The 22,375-nt window shown below is 42.2% G+C and overlaps 1 protein-coding gene across 1 annotated transcript in view; it reads right to left on the bottom strand.

The window, feature by feature from the left end:
* The window catches only part of bsna (bassoon presynaptic cytomatrix protein a), a 215,663-nt gene extending 203,619 nt beyond the window's left edge, over nucleotides 1–12,044 (bottom strand). Inside the window, 1 exon segment of the mRNA XM_034086861.2 lies at nucleotides 11,706–12,044. Within this exon segment, the coding sequence (XP_033942752.2) occupies nucleotides 11,706–11,881 (176 nt within the window). The 5' untranslated portion in view covers nucleotides 11,882–12,044.
* Between the last annotated feature and the right edge of the window lie 10,331 nt (nucleotides 12,045–22,375).

The raw sequence follows: 22,375 nt of genomic DNA, 5'->3' as shown, positions 1-22,375 counted from the left end.
GGCGTGTTAACTGCGCAAATACTTTTCTTGCAGAAGGTAAAGAAAAAGGAAAGGAAAATGTCAACACTTTTCAGCCAGAAAGAAAAACTGAAACAGGCCGGCACAATGAATCCGCCTGAGGCAAATCAACCTGAGGAGGGAGGGGAAGGCCTCTCAGAAATATTAAAAGAAATCAGAGAATTCCGCATGGAAACTGCTGGGAATTTTGGAGTATTGAAGGAGGAAATAAACGACTTGAGAGAAGGCTTCGGAGAGCTGAAAATAAGAGCGGATGCAGCAGAATTAAGAATCGCAGAAAATGAAGACCGTGATATCGGTATGACAAAAGTAGCCTACTCCTTCACAGTTCACGCACACTCAGGGCAAAAAGTAGAATGTTACCAGTATAATATTTGCAACAGTTGTTTGTTTTTGGATCAGACAAGGAAGACCAGAGGACATTACATTTTAAGCATCCTTATGCAAGGACTACTCTAAAGCAAATGTGTATTTCGGTGGTTGGTGTAAAATTATGGAATTCTCAACAAAAGGATTTAAAGAATTGTATTATGTATTTTTGAGTTAAAGAAATTGTATAAATTAAGAAAGATGGGACTATGTGAAGCAGAATGTGAATAAGTCTATGTTCCCATGGGCCTCCATTGGTAAATATGTTTGATGTCTTTGATGTTGTGTCGACTGCCCTTAAAGGCAATGAGAGCGTCCATTCTCATTGGATAACGGAGAATTGTACACCCGGATGTAAGTATTCCCCTTACTGTCGATTTATTTTACAGTGATATCTGCACTACTCATCGACTAAAAAACACCAGATTATCCTTGTTAATTACACAACATTGATTGGTTTAAATTGTGTGCAATGCTTTTGTATTTTTCCCCTTCGATTCGGAGAAACAAATCTTTTTTCGGAGTAAAGGATGGCAGAAGACACTACACTACCCAGAATCCCCAGCTATCGTTTGGACTACACCATGTGCTCTGTTTAACAAACCCCTTGATAGTCCTCAAGCTCTGTGATTGGAGAGTGTGCTCCGAGGGTTACCGAGCCTCGAACAGCACTTGAAATGGGATGGAACCATGGCAGACTGTTCAAAACTGGATTTGAACGGGTCCACCGCGTCCCCGTCCCCCCCACCCCGTCCCCAGAACTACACATGCTGGCTATTCTGTTTCGCAACATGTTCTCTATATGGCACGTCTCTACTGGGAGTTGTAGTTTTAAAAGACGTTTTCGTATTTCCCATAATAAGAAGTTGCCAGTATTAAACTGTGTACATCCCTGGAGGTTTAGGGGATAGGAAACATTTAACATATAATTAATAAATGGGTGAAAATTGCTCGTGCCCATAATGGGCAGCATTAATATATACATGCCAGCTAAGGTCAGAAGAGCTTTATTTAACAGCTGGTCTTATGTTTGTGACCCCTCCTCTTGTTCATTGATAACATTACATTAATTGATAAGCCTGAAACATGCACATGTCAAGGTTCAGAGGCAAATTTTGCAAATATGGCAGAAGCCATCGATCAGCTTAAGATAAGATATACTTTATTGATCCCAAGTTGGAACATTTGCGTTACATCAGCATGTGTAACAGTTGTAAATATGCAGTGGTGTTTATTTGTAAATCATTTAGTATAATCACACAAATTCTGTGTTTTATATTTAACAATTCTGTGTTCTTTATTTATTGATTGTTCAATACCTGACAAGGCCGGAGATGAAATATCTGCATACATCTTATAAGAGTATAATACATTATGTATAATATCAGTTAAAATAAGTGCTTCAACATAGTTAACATTGCTGGAGGTATGCACACATATTGATAGATGTCTTGTAATGCACTATTGAGGAACCTGCGACCCAAGTTTTTCATTCAGTGCAGAACTACACCATAGTTGTGTAGGCCTATATGATATGTCAATAAACCTTAGAAAATCTTGAAATCTTGAACGGTATGTGCAAAATAGTCATTATATACAGTCTTTAATTAACTATTAGTAGAGAATAACGAGTCATGAATATACTTTATAGGGATCCTATTAATAAAAATAATTAAATTCAATAACATGCTTTAACCACTAGGGTGTCCCTTTATATCAGCTGTGCACTTTTATGGTGTAAATACAGCCTATCTACCAATTGGATCAAATATAAATGTCAGCCGAATTAGTGTTGATACTGCAAGGAGACGTATTGTGTGAAAAGAAATGTAAGATGTTGTTTAATGGCTGATATATTTATGATCCACGTCACGTTTTCAGTTCCTCATGTTTGTCTATAGGTCTTCTCATCAGGGCTCTATAAATACAGAACTACGGCAGATATGTAATATTTAATGCAGCCGAACCGTGTATTACAATGCCGGTATGTGATGACTTTCAAAGAGAAAAGCAAGCACACTCGGAATAAGGTATTATTTTATTTTTTAAAAATGTTTTCGGTCTGTTTCCGGTATTTGTTAATGACTATGTTCTCTGAAATGTGAGACTGGAATTGCACAGGGGAAAATAACGTATCTTTAGATGCGGATTTTGTTAAACTAATATGTTTGCGCTGTGGACCAACACTATACATTGACGGGGAAGGGGGTAGCAATAAAGATAACACCATTAAACAGTTACACAACAGAAATAATATCGACAGCAGCGTCCCTAGCAACCACCTTGGTAACAATGAAAACGTTGCGATTTCCTGAAGTAATCGTCGTAATAACTAGCAAACTAAAGATCATGTACATCCACTGCACACATCATCTGAAATAACAACTCATATTTCTCGCATCAAATGACACCAAAACGCATTTTAATGGCCAAACTAACTTTAAAATAGGCATTTTCCACGAGAATAAAAAGAAGTTCGGCCATGTTTTTTTTCTGCAGGGAGAAATTTAAAGATCACGTGACATCAAACAGAGCTTATGGTGTAGTCCAAACGATAGCTGGGTATTCTGGGTAATGTAGTGTCTTCTGCCATCCTTTACTCCGAAAAAATATTTGTTTCTCCGAATCGAAGGGGAAAAATACAAAAGCATTGCACACAATTTAAACCAATCAATGTTGTGTAATTAACAAGGATAATCTGGTGTTTTTTAGTCGATGAGTAGTGCAGATATCATTGTAAAATCAATCGTCAGTAAGGGGAATACTTACTTCCGGGTGTACAATTCTCCGTTATCCAATGAGAATGGACGCTCTCATTGCCTTTAAGGGCAGTCGACACAAACGAATGCCGTGCTTCCATGAGCGTCCATAGAAGCATATGGACATCCCGGAAAGCTGAAAATGGACGCTAAGGGCCCTCCCCTTGCGTTGAAAATGGACTCTAAGACACCCCCCCCCCCCTTGCGTTGGAAAAAGCCGGCAGGGGACTTGACATAACATCAACATAGGCCGACCTGGGAGTGAGGATGTGTTGTCTAAGGCACTGGCAGTAACAGGGGAAGTCAACGGAACAGTCTTGATGCATAGTCTCTTTGCCAAACTCCAGTCCATCAGACTTTCGTCGGCACCTGAATCGACTAATGTCCCCACAGTAATGTCTTGGTCACGCACTTGAATATTTACCATGGTCAATGAACGTGGAGGGAAATCAGTTGCAGAGAATTGGCTCACCAGCTGCATGGGTTCCTCCGGTGCAGCCGATGGCGCTGGTTCCTTGGGCGAGGCTGAGGAAGGTGGACTGGAGCTCTATGGGTGTCGAAAGGCAGGTGAGTACCCCATGTGGCTCGGAGGTCGTGCACTGGTTCTGATTCTCTCCTTCTGCCTTTCATGAAGTCTGTTATCAATGCGAATTGACATGGCAATGATGGAATCAAGATCTGTGGGTAGTTCATGGGGTGCCAACTGGTCCTTTATAGAGTCTTGTATACCATTCATGAAGGCATCAATTAAACCAGGGGTGTTCCACCCACTGTCTGCTGCTAGAGTACGAAAATCTATTGCATAGTCTGTCACTCTCTGTTGTCCCGGTTTGATCTGCATAATGACTCGTGAGGCTTCTCTGGAAGGTGATGAGTGATCAAACACACAGCTTAGGGTCTGGGTAAACATGTTCAGTGACTGACATATGGGCGAGTTTCTTGACCACTCGGCTGTAGCACAAGCAGCGGCTCTACCAGTCATGTGGGACAACATAAAAGCTACCTTAGCTTGGTCCGAAACAAAGGCAGCAGGGTTATGAGCAAAATGTAGCCAGAGTCGACAGTTACCAGAGTCCCCGGAAAACCTCTCCGGAGAAGCCAGGTGAAGCGTCGATCCAGGTGGGGTGGTGTGATCCGAAACAACAGCAACAGACGGTGGACCTGGCATTGCTGGAGTAGGTGCAGAGGAACCGGCTTTGAGGTGTGAGAGAACTTGCTGCATTTGAATGCCAGGTGATTTACTTGGTTGGTTACAGCTGATTGGAATTCATCCTGACGATCCGTGAGACCAATCATTCCTGGGTTGATGGAAGACAGCTGTTCAGCATGGAGGGTTAGCTTAGCATCCTGCGCTAACACATCGGCCTTGAAGGAACCGGAGTCGGCTGAGTCCATTTTTTGGCCAGTTCGTTCTGTTAAGGACCTTACAGACACTTGGACTCAAACGCACGACTCAAAAGAAAGTTTGTTCAAAATAGTCTTTACTTTGGAAAAGTATAAAGTTCAAACAAAAAATCACTCCTAAGAGGCAAAACGTAGCAAAGCAAATTACAAACTAAATAAACTTGAATATGGTCACAAAATACAATAATCTCTTGTCGAGACAAGCTGGATCTCTAAATGGCACAAGGCACAAGACGAACTGGCACAGGACAAAGGGAGACAGGACTATTTATACATGAGGTAAGGGGGAACAGGTGGAAACAATCAGGGGCGGGGCAGACACGGACGATGGCGGGAAAACACACAAAGGGAGGAAGTAAGGGGACCTGAAATGAGACCAGAGGTAAGTACAAAATAAAACAGGAAGTGCAATGACAGGACTAGACAGGTGAACAAAAAGACTTGACTAAACATAAATCTAACCTGGGCTATGAACTAAACGTGAAACAATAACATGAACCTGATTAACATGACATGAACAATTTAGCAGACATGATGGGATGTTACAGGTATACTACGAAGCAGGATTTTCGCTTAGCCAGCTAAAGTAACTTCAGGGAAAACTTGGGGTTTCCGGTCCTACGAAGCTGGTTCTCTTTTTAGCAGGCTAGATCTCCATGGTAACTTATGCTGTGCGGCTAACCAGGTCGGGACCAGGTTAGGTTGCAGGCTAAGAGCTCAACTCAGTGAAAGCACTGCATGCTGAACAATCAGAGCTCAATGGGCGGAGTTTAAAGCGATCAAGTCATATTACAGGAGAAAGGAAATACAGAAAAACTGCCGTTGCAGGAAAGACGGCCGACAAAAATCACCGACTGTGTGAACGTGAACATTAATAGAATATCACCTCCCATCTTCAGAGCAATGTGACTATTATAACATTAGCGCTAAGAAAGCTTACTTAAATATCTGCCACAACATAAGTAACCGGATCAGAGTAACATTAAGTACAGTCCGCGGCATATCACTTCATGTATCATATATGTTCTTATCTGAGTCAGCTGAGCCGTATCTGGCCGTGCTACACTCACAGTGTCACATACTGTATGCAGAAGTATTATTTTAAGCAACACATTAAGTTGACGAAACACTCGAGACAAATGTAATTAAAGTCAGATCGTGTTTTAGACGGGGCAGTGATATCATAAACCTGTTAATGTATGCATTCAAACACTTTTACCAGCTGTATTCACCTTGCAGGTGCAGCTCTGTGGCTTTTATCCTGGATAAAGTGTTTGAGTCATGGATGTTTAAAGTTTAACTTCTTCATATGTCTATATTATAGTTGACTTTTCATTCAGGAAGTATGCTTCTCCATGTTTGTGATTGGTCGAATGCTCCAAATACCACCCCTTTCATGTGAACGTGCACCTAACTAGATAGGACACGGCTGGCTTGAGCGATCCACTTGATAACCCACGTCGTAGTACAGTTTAGCGAGAGCGCGTATGATTTGGATTAGGCCAACCGGCTAACTCAAACATATCCAGGTTAGGTTGAACCAGCTTTGTAGTACAGGCCCCAGGTTTCATAGAGCCAAAACATTTCAAGTGCTACTCAACTGGCTTTAGATAAGCCAGTCCTTTATTAGTGTTTAAGTGCTTTTTTAGTAATTCTATCGCTCGAGTTGGAGTCGAAAGAGATGAGTTTTCAGTCTGCGCCGGAAGATGTGTAAGCTATCTGCTGTCCTGATTTCAATGGGGAGCTCATTCCACCATTTTGGAGCCAGGATAGCAAACCCACGTGTTTTTTCTGATGGGAACTTGGGTCCCCCTCGCAGTGCGGGTGCAGCGAGCTGTTTGGCTGATGCAGAGCGGAGTGCACGTGCTGGGGTGTACAGTTTAACCATGTCCTGGATGTAGGAAGGGCCAGATCCACTCGCAGCATGGTACGCAAGTACCATTGTCTTGAAGTGGATTCTAGCAGTTACTGGAAGCCAGTGAAGTGAGCTTCACTGAAGGTTGAAGACCAGACGAGCCGCTGCATTCTGGATGAGCTGCAGAGGTCGGATGGCACATGCAGGTAGACCAGCCAGGAGGGAGTTGCAGTAGTCTACGCGTGAGATGACGAGAGCCTGGGCCAGAACCTGCTTCGCTTTCTGGGTCAGGAGGGGACGTATCCTGATCTTTGTTTCCTTCTAAAGGCCATGGATATATTTTGTTGTTCATTACATAATTTGAAGGATTTTTTGTATCTACTAATGCTAATTGACTTTCTGCATGTTAAAGAAAAATCAACAGACCTTTTACTAAGTATCATTGTAAAGAGCACTCAACATTTGTATTATTGTGAATTAATTTGAAGATCTTCAGCAATGCTTTGAGACTATTACCAAGTATTGTATGTGTATATCTAAAGACTGATATGTCTTATTCCTCTATCTGTGGCACAGAGCACCATTCTTGTCCAAATAAATTAGTCTTAATGACCATGAATGGGACAAACTGTCGCCATGGGTGACTTCATTACAGTTAACATGGGCACTGTATAATATTTCAAGTCAATCCCAGATACAGCATCTTGCCGCCTTAAAACGACACAAGAGCACTAAATATGTATTCTTCCCCAGCTGAAAATTGTTCCTAAAAATGCACTCTTCAGAACTGTTTCAGTAACTCACGCTAACAACATGGTATCAAGACGTTTTTGAAAGGTACTTAGCCTTTCTTAATGAAATAATTCATTAAAAGAGCATTCCTAAAGATTAACATATTCAGTGAGAACCAATGGGCTTGGGACTAAGGCTGCGGCCCCACGAGGACGAAAACGGCTAAACGCATAGGATTAACGCAAACGCAATCGCAAACGGCTTCCGTCCACATGCAATAATTATCCGGATAGTGTCTGCCCACACGAGACCGCTCCGTTTAGCTCCAACCGCTGGAGAAGCTGCAGTACATATGCAGGAGCCTGTAGGTGGCGCTGTAACTTCCTCCACAAAAGCAGCGAAGAAGCATGGTTGTCATGGTTGCCCTTCTGTTTATTCTCCGCGGTGGGGGCCGAGGGAACCGGGCAGAGTTTTTCGCCAGTCAGCGTGTATTAAAGTTGAAATCTTCAGGACAAAATTATAAAAGTGCCGGTCAAAGGTCTTCTTTGTTATTTATTGAGCTTTAAAACAAATGAATAACGACTCTATATATTATAATAATAAAATACACGGAGCCTCTCTTTCTCCTCCCTCTCTTCGGACAGCGCCAGTGTCTGTCTCATGCAGCAGCTCATCCAGTAATCAGTGACCCGGCCGACTGTAAAAATAAACATATTTATAACTAGTTTAGGGAGTTTGAGAGGTAATTAAAATAGCTAAGGGTGATGATCTGACTTGAAGTGTGTGTTTTGCTGCAGAGGGAGGAGCTGCAGGTGAGCAGAGCTGCGTGTCTCCGTCCTGTCAGATTAGACTTCACTCGCGAGAGAAAGATAAATAATCCGAATTCAGGGTGCAGTTTACTTTGACGCGGGGGTGAGCAGCAGAGGTGGGGAGAGGCGGGGCTATTGCCTCATCATTATTGCTGTAGATGTTGCACAAACAACTGTAGCATGGTCAATAGCGTCCGGAGCACGATAGCAACTCTGCGATCCGCCATTGTTGTTGTTGTTGGTGGCGAAACACTTCAGCAATGGCGCGGGGTAAGCGGAGGTGAGCAGAAGAGGTGGGGAGAGGCGGGGCTATTGCGCAATCACTATCAGTGATCTGAAAATGTCCGTATAGGGCGCACACACGGAGCTGTTTGACCCCCCAGAGAGTGGCGTATGCATTTCTATCCACCTTGGGACCCGTTGTCGTTTCCTCAGTCGTTTAGTGCCATATTCGGTCGTCCTCGTGTGGCCGAACGGTCTATATGACACTAAACAGTAACGCAAACGACCAAATTCGTCCTCGTGGGGCCGCAGCCTAAGTGCCACAGACATGGAAGGCTAGTCGGCCCCCTTATCCCTTCAAGAAAACACACATATCACTTTGCCATAACGCTTTATAGTGTCAACGGCACAACATGACTGACTGATAACTCAGTCGTGAATGTCAAGGGAAGAAAAGGATGGAGGGAAAGGACTGAAGGAGCATGGGAATGTGCAGAGATTGAGTGAAAAAGAAAAGGAGCTACAATAGAGTGCTATGGATGGGAGGAAAGGGAGAGTGAAGGAAAGGGAAGTGAGAGAGAAGGACATCCTCTTCTCCTATATAAAGACTGCGAGTGTGCACAGGATACAGAGAGAGACAGAGAGAAAAGGGCAGAAGGAGGAGGGAGTAGCAGAGCATGCAGAGGAAACGAAAGTGATAGGAGCAGGCAGTTAGGCAGAGCAAAAGAGGGAGGGAGGGAGTGTGAGAGAGTGGGGGGAGCAAAACACGCTCTGCACGTGATTCAATCTGTTCACATGGCCTTGTATTACGCCACGTTATAAATACTTGATGTAAGGGGCTTCTTGCCGTGTAAACCCCTCACCTTTTATTCAGAATGGATTTTGAGTTTTGAAAGCAGCATGGCAGACACCTGCAGTGCATATTTGTTTTTATTTCATATAGAATATTGGATGAAAGCAACAACGTCGCCGTGAATCCCCTGAACAGAGGAATGCAGAAATAATGCATCAGAGCATGTACAGCTCTGTTGTCGTTCACGGAAGAGAGCTGAAGCTGTCATCCGCTCTCTGAGTCTCTGTTATATAACGATGGATAGGCCTTTTCTCAGTGCTCTTCTCTCCTACAGCGGCACGAATCAAACCCAGGATGTGTCCTGAATTCCTGAATTCAACAAACACACACACACTGGTGTTTGTAGGCCAGCTGTAGGCCTTCTCTGCATTGTTTCCACAAAACATCGACCTGATTAAGTGTCTCTACAAAAGCCTGCCGACTGAATTTAAGGCTGAGGTGCTACAGTGAACCAGGATTGGCATAAAGACAAGAGATTTTAGCATATGTGTTAGCCGAGTTAAGCTAAAGGAGTGATTTGAGCTGTAGGGGAGACAGTAGGCTAGTCACTGTGACCTTTTTACCTGTGCTGGACTATGGTGATTTGATTTATATGAATGCACCTGCCCATTGCCTGGTCAAGTTAGATGCTGCGTATCACAGCGCACTGAGATTTGTAACAAACTGTAAAGCATTAACCCATCACTGTACCCTGTATGCAAGGGCTGGTTTGCTTTCACTAACTGTACGGAGGCTCAGTCACTGGTACATTTTTATATACAAAGCCATGTTAGGGAAACTTCCATCCTACATCTGCTCCCTGATCTCACGGAGAATTGTAAGTGGCTACTGCCTGAGATCGAATGCTGTAGTTTTATTAAATGTGCCAACTGCTAGGACTGTCTTAGGGAAGACAGCATTTAGATGCGCAGCTCCACTGTCATGGAATATTCTGCAATTGAAATGGAAACTGAGCAATCTGGTGCCACTAAATGTTTTTAAAGCTTGGTTGGATGCTAGTCAATCGGAAGCTTTTGGTACCTGTTCATGTGGATAGTTATTGTAAATTGTAATCCCTGTAATGATGCTGTATGATGTCCTTTTTGTTGTTCTGTTTATGTTTTTATGTTTCATGTGGAACCTACTTGATCTCAATGGGATACACCTGGGTAAATAAAGGTTTGAAATGAAATGAGTACCAACATATTCAAGAAAACTACAACTTTGTATCACATTTGAAACACATTGGTTGTGTTGTATAATGTGTGTCTGCTGATGTGTGCAGATGTTATTTCAGGTCATGATAAGGTATGTCAGGATACATACACATGTTTTGGTCAGGGTTACGCCATTGCATGTTTTGGTATATGAATCATAATTTGGCCGATTGCCAAAAAAGGAGATTGCTATTGTGTATGAGTGCATAACATAAGGATAGTCAAATTAATCCAATAGAAAATTAAAGAATTTAGAAAACAATCAAGAAATTCTTAAAATATGACATTTAATTAGAAAGATGAAAAAAACACCACTACAAATATGCACTACATTTGCCAATTCCAATCAGGTTACTTGAATACTTGAAAAAGGCTGACAGTGAGAATGGTTGAATATTTTTCATAAATACACATTAATGTTTGAAAGTGTAAGGAATAGCATGATTTAGTGTCATTAGATGTATGGTGTATATTTTGTATGTTATGGCACATTATGATGTTGAACTGGGATATTGTATAATCTAATACATGGGATGAGATTAGAATTTGGATTTTGCTTATTGTCATTGCAAACATCTTATATCTTGCTGTCATGGATGTGGCAGTCAGCAGTCGGCTCTGATCGGAAAGGGTTTGATATGTAATGGTACGGCACGGTAGGTATGTCGGTAAGCACCATATATCTGTCTTCTACGTCATTAACGGGAAGCGTTGCCGTTGCTGATAGTACCAGTACTACACGTACACACCGTCAAACACGCGCCTACATAGCCAGGCAAGCCCCTTAACGTACTCACACACACGCCCACACTCACGCACACATGCACAAACACACACATCCAGCACCCTTCTCTCGCCCATGCGGAAACATGAATGCTTCAAGCATCCAGCTGCATAATCTCCAGCTCAAACCATAAAAATGGTCACGGTTTATAATGATAATGGAGAGAAAAAACGGTTCGGCTGTGTGTTTTCCCTCTGCTGTCAAAGACACGTCCCATTCAAGAAAATACGCCAAAGCACAACCCGAGATGGAGGTAGGAGGAAATACTATTACAGCACATGACACAAAACCACAATCTGAGAGCAAAACAGCCAAAGATACTGTCTGATGATAACTGTAACAGATACATTACATGCATACCTGCAGGGGCAAGGTGCTGGTAAACCACCTTAACATGCAATGTCAAACCTATTTTGGGAATCACGTAAAAAAAAACGCTCAGCGGTGCAGCTGTAGCGTTTGAGAACCACGGACAGCTCTCGGGGTTTTCAGCATTCAGACCGGGAAGTCACTCCTCTTAATATTTGAATATGTCATGCTTAAAAGCATGCACGAGTGAAAGCACACTTAGTTGTACATCCCATTTCTCTCAAATCTCATCCAAACCTCTTATCCAACAACCGTTTCCGCGTTAAAACACACATCGGGATGCATTTCACCCAGCCCCTTTTTACTCTAACAACCTCAAGTACTGCTACTCCTACCTGGTCATTCCCATCCCGGGGCCTCCGACCCCCATCCCTCCCCCGGCAGCAGTTCCGTTGACCGGCTTCATGTGCTGTCCTTCCCCAGGTCCTGTTGCGGGTCCTCCGGGCATCATGACGGCGGCTCCCGGCTCTCCGGGCTGCCCGTCACCCTCCATGCTCGCTTCGTTCCCCATCTCGGTCTCGGCTCAGGAGACGGGAGGGAGAAGGAAAAGGTGGACGGTCAAAAGCGGCGGTGTCGCTTATATATGTCGCTATTTTTATATGTAATCGGTAAAAGAATTAATGGAAAAAGGGGGGAGCAAAAGCTGGGAGAGCGAACTCAGCGTTGCTCCTCCAACACCGCCATCATCATCATCAGCTTCAGGACCAGGGCTGCCTCCTGACGTGATGACGGGAGCGCGCCGCGCGGCCAAGGCGACTGAGAGGGGGGGGGATAAAGGCGAGAGGAACCGAGATTGGATTAGATCAAAGTTAAATTAGCCCCGTGAGCATGGGCGCGGGAAGGGGAGTGCTGAGGGCGCTGCAGCACCCCCTAGCGGCAGGCAGGGGGTGCGGAGCTCCCCTGTCTGAATTATTACTTGACAGTTATTGCTGCTCCCGCTGTGCCAGGGTTGCCAAATCTCACGCATCTGGCGTGTGACACACGCTTTCACTCTCAATCTCACGCTCTCACGCTGCCCAAACTATTCCCACGCCAAAAACAAGAATACCGAAGACTAGAAACGGTTTTGAAAACTTTTGTCACGTGTGGTGATCGTCTTCTCAATAGAACATCTTTGATAATGTCTCCTGGCCAATCAGAATCAAGATAACAGCGTGGTGTTGTTGCAGGAAGTCCCGACGGAGAATACTTTTGCTGTAGTTCATCTCTACATCGATACAACATTACGTGTTGATAGAAATCAACACGTAATTAAATAAGACCCCACGGTTTGATGATTGATAGGTGTGTGGGCTGTCTTTCATTTTGACACACAGAACAATGGGGGCTCAGTATCCACCCTTATCCACAATGTAAAGTAATTCACACAGCCTCTTCCCTCTTCTCTCTGTGAGGAGCAGCAGGTTCAGCTTTCAGAACAAAGTAACACAAAACTAAAATGGCATTCATTTTTTAAATATGTCGTGTAGTAATAGATTTCTTTTTTTTCTTCTCAAGAGAGTACCAGAATGTGTATTTTATGTTAGTATTTCAAAAAATCTCCTGGGGGAGAATCCCTCCAGACCCCACTGCAGGGGTTGGGTTTTCAGCATGTCAACTCTTTCACTTGTGGAGAAATTGCAGGATTGGACAAATGTGCCTTTTTATTTCATACAGTTCAATTTGGATTGAGACAGGTAAATAATCTAAACCTCACGCGTGGCGTTTCACTGTCAAGGGGAGTGTGTAATTACATTGCAAATACTGATTTGAGCCCCACCACTGTATGGGTTAGCCCTACCATAGATTACCCAACAAAAATACTCTGGAGCCGCAACTGCCGATCCGTATTGCGCATGCGCAGATATAACATCCAGTAAAAATGATAAAAAAGTAAAAGTCTGCTGCTTATTGTTCTACTAGGCCAACATAGAGTCAAAGAGTATATTAGAGTGAGAGTGTGTTAATTAATATGTTTGGCAGTTTGGAGTAAGTCTGTAGATTTGTTTGTGTGTGTGTGTGTGTGTGTGTGTGTGTGTGTGTGTGTGTGTGTGTGTGTGTGTGTGTGTGTGTGTGTGTGTGTGTGTGTGTGTGTGTGTGTGTGTGTGTGTGTGTGTGTGTGTGTGTGTGTGTGTGTGTGTGTGTGTGTGTGTGTGTGTGTGTGTGTGTGTGTGTGTGTGTGTGTGTGTGTGTGTGTGTGTGTTTCATGTTGCCTCTCACAATAATTATTTTTGTTGGATACATTTTCCCGGAAATTATTGTCGGCACCGTTGTATGACCATTTAGACCACTGACATAATGATAATATATAATAATAATTGAGGTACATCCTTTCAAACTGCTAGTCACATCCTCATGTAAATGGAAATGTATCGAGTTCATTTTTATTTATCGTACGATAAGTCAATTAATTGCTTATCCCGACAGGCACACAATAAAACAGTGGAAACAAACATGTGTTTGACTTTCATTAGTGAATGAAACGTTGTGCCCTTTATAGTCTGTGTCCAATATTGTGTATTTGTATACATTGTATATATATCTTATATGCTAAGGTCTCGCTGCTGACACAATAGCAGTCATTTTGTGCGCATATGTGTAATTAAACCCATATCAAAATCTCACTCCAGCCAGGTACCCAAAGTTGGCAACCCTGCATAATCTGTGTAATATGTAGCCAATAAATTCCACATTGTTGGTAAAATAATATTTTGGCCTGCCCCGAATGTTTTTTCTGTAGCCCCGGACAATTCTACCTTAATAATATAATACATTAACCGTGCTTTACGTGAACCTCATCATGACACTAGAGAGGACGATAGAACTGTAATTTCCCGTGTTCAGTGAATGCACAGAGGCAAGAAGACACTAGACCAATCAGAGAGTTGCATGGAAATAAAAGTGTGCTTGTGTTATTCAAGCTCGGCACTGTGTGTGTGTGTGTGTGTGTGTGTGTGTGTGTGTGTGTGTGTGTGTGTGTGTGTGTGTGTGTGTGTGTGTGTGTGTGTGTGTGTGTGTGTGTGTGTGTGTGTGTGTGTGTGTGTGTGTGTGTGTGTGTGTGTGTGTGTGTGTGTGTGTGTGTGTGTGGTCTAGCATTACTATACTTGTGGGGACCTACATCTGTTTACATAGTCACATGTGGGGACTGGCTTCCCTTATGGGGACAAATTGGAGGTCCCCATGAGGGGAATCATTCATTTTAGGGTGAAGACTTGGTTAGGTTTACGGCCCGTCCACACAGCGGCGTGCGTTGACGTTTGCCGGCGGGCGTGTCTGACACTCGACCAACAACCAATCACATGAATCTCCCGCCCCTGACACACAAGCAGCGGTTTGATTGGATAGAGCTTGTACTGGCATATGATTCGATTGGCTGACGCTTCTGCTGAGGCGTCAAAAGTTGAACATTGCTCAACTTTTGCAGCGAGCCACGCCAGCAACGCTCCGCGTCGCTTCCCACGATGTAGTTCGGCTAAAAGTAACGTCACCCCATTCAAAGTGAATGGGCAGAAGCGTTGGAAGCTTCAACGCACGCCGCTGTGTGGACGGGCCGTTAGGATTAGGGTTAGGGTAAGGGTTAGGTTAAGGGTTAGGGTTAGGCATGTGTTGGTTATGGTTAAGGTTAGGATAAGTCTCCAGGAAATGCATGTAAGTCAATGTAATGTCCCCTGAAGTGATGTATACATGGTATGTGTGTGTGTGTGTGTGTGTGTGTGTGTGTGTGTGTGTGTGTGTGTGTGTGTGTGTGTGTGTGTGTGTGTGTGTGTGTGTGTGTGTGTGTGTGTGTGTGTGTGTGTGTGTGTGTGTGTGTGTGTGTGTGTGTGTGTGTGTGTGTGTGTGTGTGTGTGTGTGTGCGTGTGCGTGCGGCAGAGAGAGAGAGGGACCAGTGCCAGCAGCAGGGACCGTGTTGTTAGCATCTGGTTAGCTAGCTGCACTAACGGACACAAGGAGCTGTTTGTTCCACAACACGCTGGAGGAGAGCTCTCCTCTCAGACTGAGAGGCTCAGGTGAGCTAAATGACTCTCTGAGTGTTTAGATAGTTCACTTTAGTCTAAGTTATCTCAGTGGGTCTCAAACGGTTTGGTCACAAATGATTCAAAAGATTATTTCCGCGGCACACCTTCATATGATCATTATCGTTATAAAAAAAATAAGAGAATAAAGGAAAAACAGTTATGAAATACTATATGGCAGTAAAACAAGAATACAGTTTGAAAGGGGATTGATTTGTAAAATATCCATACAGAAAAAGAACATCTGCTTACAGTTGTGTTTCATCTGGGTGTTGAGAGATGCATAGATCTCTTAATGTTGCTCTCAAAGTGCACCAGATTGATGCTTCAATATTTAAAAAAAATCTTCCCGGGGGAGCACGTCCCCGGACCCCCCTAGAGGAGGTGAGGTCCGCTCCCCACTCGTAAAAAAATAGCACTTTACCCCTGCCTATATGCCTTGAGCTGATGATCGAGCCTTCATTGTAACAGTCGCGGGTGTACTGTGTGTTTGCATGTGGGGAGTGCTTTTGTGCGTGCTCTATAGTGCCCGTAATAGTGTTCACTGGAGTCCAGCACCTCAGCACCCCCACTCAAAATACCTTCCCGCGCCTCTGCCCGTGAGCGAAAGTGGGTCGCAGAAGCAGCAAGATTAGGATACAACAAGCAATATGGAGAGAAAACTGTTGCACAATATGACCTCAGGTTGGCGATCATCACAAGGAAAATAGACACAAACTGAAAGAAAATGTAATTACTTAGGCTATAATGGAGGTATTCATATCTTGTTTTCTTCCTGAACATTCATTGTCCCTGTTCATACCTTGGACAATGTTTTATATTAATATACCACATTCAGATGTATGCTGTCATAAAGGCTTCTGTTACCCGAATTACACAATTATGTTCAACTAAATTACCAATCACCCATCACACAATAGAAAAATAACACTTTAATATCTAGTCTGCTTACAGAAGGGAGTAATTTCAATGTATGAATGTTCCGCATACATGAGCAACACACTCTCCGTGATCACGTTATTGGATTTTCTCACAGCTTTGAAAGGCAGAATTGCGCAACACAGACGCGTGCACGAGCTATGTGGCTGTATATGCTCTTGAAGTTTAAGAGACGAGAGAAGGTGAGAGTGAAGAGAGGCAGGGATGAAGGGAGCTTCTGTATGCGTGCACGTTCACGGGACACTTTCTCACTTGAAGAAGGGCTAAAAGAGTGACACGAACGCGCAGAGGCGTCAGGATGAACTGCACCGGATTCTGCACCTGCTGGCAGTATTCAACCTGAATGATTTCTTAATGGACTGGCTTCTGTAGGCTGTGTATCGATTATTTTTTTATTATAAATTAATTATGAGATGTAACTGTTGGTTTATGGTCCTTTGATTGATTGAAAATTGTGTTTGAGAATTAAAGCACTTACTGTAGTCAGCTTAATAGCCAAGAGGCAGTCCCTGTGTTATGCATGCGTCCAGGAATGTAGCCAGAAATGTGTGACTCTATAGCTGGTCAAAAATAATGAATTATTTATATTTGTGCCAGGTATGTTATTATGATCGAGAATACAAACTAATGTAATAAAAAACAAAAAACATGTTTAATATATCTAATTCGAATGTAAAATCTTCCTTGTGATGTCCAAAAATCCTGAGGCTGCCACTATATTCATCACTATAAAGCAAAACTTTAAACATCAGTGTGTATCAAACAACTAGAAAATTAATAAGCCAAACAAAAAAAGAATAGGTCAAATGTCAATAGCATTTGTCGTCAGGGTTGGGTTGTAACGGAATACATGTAACGGCGTTACGTAATCAGAATAAAAAATTCAAGTAACTATATTCAGCTCGTGTTACATTTGAAAAACGAGTAATCTGATTACAGTTACTTTCGTAAACCTGAAGTGAATACATTTTGGATTACTTATTGGAATTATTGGTGGAAAGATTTCCTCTCAACATGTAATATTCATTACTAGTAGGTACAGCCGATTCGAATCATCAGAGCCGCCGCAGATGGACCAAAAAAGCGTTTGAAAAAAAATCGCGGGTCCGCTCGCTCAGTGAAACAATAACAACGAAACATGGTCCGGCGAAACATGGTCCGGTGCTTAAACAAATATAGCTCTACACCCCTGGCCGAAATGTCCTTAAAATGAAGTCCGAGTTCGACATTTTAATTAATGTCCTGCCAACATTGACAGGACAGAAGGCGACACGCCCGTTCTAAGCCATGTCCCTCACTCCTCACATCCCAAGCTGCATCCCCAAAAAGTGTATTATGTTGTTACATCGTTTCAGATGTGATGTTTCAGTTGTGCTCTTGATACGCCATTAAAACAGTAAAAACACGTTCAGTTTCCTTTTGCTTTTTGTGTCTCCTGTTCACCAAAAAATACCCAGGAAAAAGAAAGTAATCCAAAAGTAATCTAAAAGTAATCTGATTACGTTACTTTTTTAAGGCACGTAACTGTAACTGTATTCGGATTACTTTCAGAGCCATGTAATCAGTAATCAGTAACTGATTACATTTACAAAGTAACCCTCCCAACCCTGTTTGTCGTACGCAGAAACATTTTACTTTCATAGCTGAGGTTTCTATTTAACCAAGAGCAACTGAAATGTTTCCTGTTCAGTTCACCCATTCCAAACATTAGAAAGACCTTAACCGTTACCATATTTAATTTGAGTGACCTGTCATAGCAGCAGCAACAACAACAACAGCAGTGAGGACAAAATAGCATTGACACCAAACATGTTAAAGAGAAAGGGAGAGTTAGAGAAAAACAAAGGGCATTACATCCATCCTTCCCACAACAAAAACAACAAAGTCGGTCAGATAACCGCCTCCGAGCAGCGCCTCACCCCCCAGCCTCTGGGAAAAGGCCCACTCTCTGTTCCCTTGCCAAGTGTCTCCCTCTGAGGTCAGACTTTACAGAGAGGAATAAAAGCTGCCAGCGAACTTCAGCTGCACACTGTGCAGTGACTCTCTCAGCGTCAAGGGAAGAGACAGAGTGGTGCTGCAGCTATGAAAGATAAAGGAAAACAACTCTCCTCTAAGCTTCTTTCCGATTTCACAAATAATTCCATGAGTTTCATTTTAAGAAACTTTTTTCCCTTTTGGTCAAACTGTTTGTTCAGCCCAGGGTTAACAGGGCTAAAAACAGGCATGCCCTTGTTACTGTCGGTCAAGATGACGCCGGGGCTGATTGCTTAAGTTCCTCGTCAACTTTTATATTTTCCCCATTTTTTATTTCCTATAATTAAGCTTTAACTTGTACTATTTTATGAATGAGATTGTCTTTTTTACATTTAAATGAGCATTGTTGAGGAGAGCCTGTACGGTGGCTGACAGGGGCCAACGCGGTAAAACGACCCAAAACACTTCCAATAAGAGATACCCTCTACAGTTTCAAGAACGATGCAAATAAAACAACATCTTCTCTGTCACTAGAAACGTAAAGGAAATGTTTTTTTGGCAAATTTTAATAATGGATAATAGATAGATAGATAATAATAATAATAGATAGATAATAGATCTGCTAGCTAGCTAACGAAGGTAACCTAATCATTTCAAACATGCTGACAAAACGTGTACAGAACAGACTAACTCTGCCAACAGTGACTGTTGGCCAGTTTTATAATCCCTCAACAAGCGTTCCGGTCCCAGCTGTGTATCTCTTTTTTAGTGTCTCCTTGTTTTTGGAGCATTTCGTTTATGCAGAGCTTTTAGTAAACTGTGTGCATGCTTCCTCAAGTTTGTGCATGTCTAAATGCTGCCCATTTGTTGTCAAGTTGGTAAAGATGTTCGTCCATTTTCATGTGTTTTGGCACATTGGTGTTTTTTATATTTTCCATGTTTTTTAAACTTCATCGCGTAAGTGTATCGCGCTTGCCTCTGTCAGCCAACGAAAGCCTGAGATCTAAAGGTCTTCATTGGCACAACTATGTAAGAAATTAACATTAAAAAAATGTCACATTGTGTTTTCAACATTTACAATTTACGCTACAAACAAGAAGGAAAGTGAAGAAATGTATATACATTTTTAAAAAATGCCATTGCCTCCAACAATGTGCACACTACGGTAAAAGGCCTATGACTCAAAAACCTAAAAGCTAGCTAAAAAGTACCAACCACAGACTCATGAATATGATTTATCGGGATAACAGTAAACTCCACTGCACTTGAAAGCATCAGGTAATCCACACATACTCATCAGCACGACGTCAAGCAAAAGCAACATAGACACATTTACATTAAGAACAAAATGGCAGCACATAACCTAAAGCAGAGCTTATGGGACACAACAGAGGCAGTACAGACACCTGCCTGTCATACATAACGCAGCCTTTTAAACAGACAGGCTTGAAAAGACCAGAACATATTTACAAAAACACGAAGACCTTGAGGAGACGCAACAAAGCTCTCCTCCATGAAGTTACAGAGTTAAAGAGAGAACTGAGACTCTTAAACGCAACAATGCTCATTTGATTCACAGCAAAGCAAATGCAAAGTTAAGCACTCCACAGGGACAACCCAACTAAGTGCCAAACGTAGTCAGATTCTGGCTTTGTGCCAACATACGTATAGTAAGTCATTGTGCCTCCACAGAGCACTCTGCATAGAGCGGCAGAGAAATGCTTGTTGGATAATAATGCCAATGTTGTCTAATTTACACACTTCAGTGAATACACAACAACAAGGTGAAAAAGCACAAGCGTGACCTTTGGGTGCCCTGCTATCTTTGTCATGTGTGTAAGATTTGGTAAATGTTACATATTAATCACAAAACCACTCATGCAGATAGTTTGGTCTAGTGCCATTTTTCATTCTCAGTTTGTTTACAGAGAGATCTGAGCATTATGGCATGGGACATTTGAGGAAACTTTTTCATTCCATTGGCAACAGGATACAATTAAAAAACAATTGTCAATTCATTAGCTTCCGTGCTTTAATTTGCATGATTTTAAAACTTGTATTAACTGTAGGGCCACTTGGGTGAACACAACACCAATATTCGGCAACTTGTTAGCAAACAGTTAGCATTTATTTTGAGTCTTTCCTTTACTTTTTGCTTAATCTTCACCTACTCCTGAGAGAAATACCTGACTTTTAAGCTGATAAAAGCTCCACTATGTTTACCGGCTAGCTGCTGACCAGAATAGTTTCCGAATAAGTGTCAAATCGTCAGTTATGGATTACTTATGTTCTCTTTATCATAAGTTGAACACCTGTTTTGTTAATAGATGTGGCTGTTTAGTTTTGAAAGGTCGTTTTTTAAAAGTTTTAAATATACATTTTGAAATCTGATATGATATAATCTGCTAACTAAGTGATATATCTGGGGGGGTGGATCTTTTTTTGAATATGTAATTTAGAAGTTTGACGAAGTAATATGAAGGTATATGAATGTAACACGTTATGTACGTGTAGACTTAAGATTCAAAATTCTAAGCCCCCATGAAAAAATGTTTGTCAACTGACTTCAAACACAGCTAACGCCTGCCAGTCTTTACTGACCACAGTAAGCTTAGGGACATTTTTTAATTGACCCTTGGAGGCCATAAAATAGCCTCCACCATTCTACAGTACTAGACTAAGTACTAGGCAAGACTCCAAGCGGTCTCTTTTCAATCTGCTATCATGAAGTGGCTGGTGAATTGTGGGACCCAACACACAGTTTCTCATCCAGTGAACAGTCTCCTGCTCGGGAAACCTGCGACACCGGGATCGATCACTTTGACAGACTGACTCATTGACGCGACTGTGGGGGCGAATACTTAAGGAGATTAAAATGAGCAACGTGCCAGCGCTCCACTTCATACCAAGCAACAGGCCGAGGCAGGGCAACCCTATTGGTTAGCCGGGGACGGTTGATAGAAGGATTTATGGGTGGGGTTGGACCCCCATCAGCACTGCCCGAGTCCAGAGGTAGAAACAGAGGAGACTCAGGTCATTCATCTCCTTCCAGGGTGTCTATCCTTCCTTTGTCTTCACCTACCTCCACCAGCAAGTCAGGAAACGAGGCATTGAGAAATTAGAGGACCACACAACTATTTTGGCTCCTCCATGAACATCACACATTTGAAATAATAAGTATAATAAGTATATTTTGCAATCATTTGCACGTTTATTTCCATTTATGTGTATTGAATTTTTTGGAAAATAATCTTTGCCTAAATGTGAAACGCTGTGTGTGTATGCTTTGGAAAGGTATTTGAAATTATCAGATTATGTTGTACTTATAGATTTGGTTTGCAGTTAAAAGACAAGAGGTAAATATTTAAAAACAGTACAGCATGCACCTTCACATTTAAAAACCACTAGTCAAAACATGAAACAATGAATCATGGGCTATAGCATGCAGAAACAAAACAAATATTCTCCTACAAGCATCCAACAATGACAGCATTGCAATCCTGAAAGTGTTCAAAGTTCATCACTATTGATTCTGGCAGTTCAATTTGTTTTTATAATTGACTCCCCTTACAAACGTCTAGCCCGTTTACAAGCATTCTGTTTTAATTTTCACATCTCCACAGCATCATAAACCACTGTTTTGCTTGAACATAAGCCCAAAATAATTAAACATATGGTGGACAGGAAATGTAATGGATCTGTATCATTTACTCAAATTGATTCTTCCTTTTATAGATTCCTCTCTGTCCATATCAGGATTGAGTCACATGAGGAAGTAATTCCTCCTCTCGAGAGGAATTTAGGTCAATATAATGCTTTGACAGAAATATTCGTTCTATCTTCCCTGACCATTAACTTCAATAAAATGAAGATGTCAGTAAGAGAGGTAAGGGGATTGTTTTTTTTTGCTACAGGAAAATGTGGGTTGTACCATTAATTTCTTACCTTTTCCCCATTCCTTTAATACTTTTTCTTTCCTCGTTCCACATTTACAAACAATTTGAAAATATCAGACATGTCTATCAAAGTGTCTCAAGGCACTTCGAAAGTATGGACACTCAATCAGGAACCCTTGGCGCCATATTTTATTGGGCTAGGTA

The sequence above is a fragment of the Pseudochaenichthys georgianus genome, chromosome 7 (assembly GCF_902827115.2).
Source record: "Pseudochaenichthys georgianus chromosome 7, fPseGeo1.2, whole genome shotgun sequence".
Lineage (NCBI taxonomy): Eukaryota > Metazoa > Chordata > Actinopteri > Perciformes > Channichthyidae > Pseudochaenichthys > Pseudochaenichthys georgianus.
This window is presented reverse-complemented; position numbering and strand designations above follow the sequence as displayed.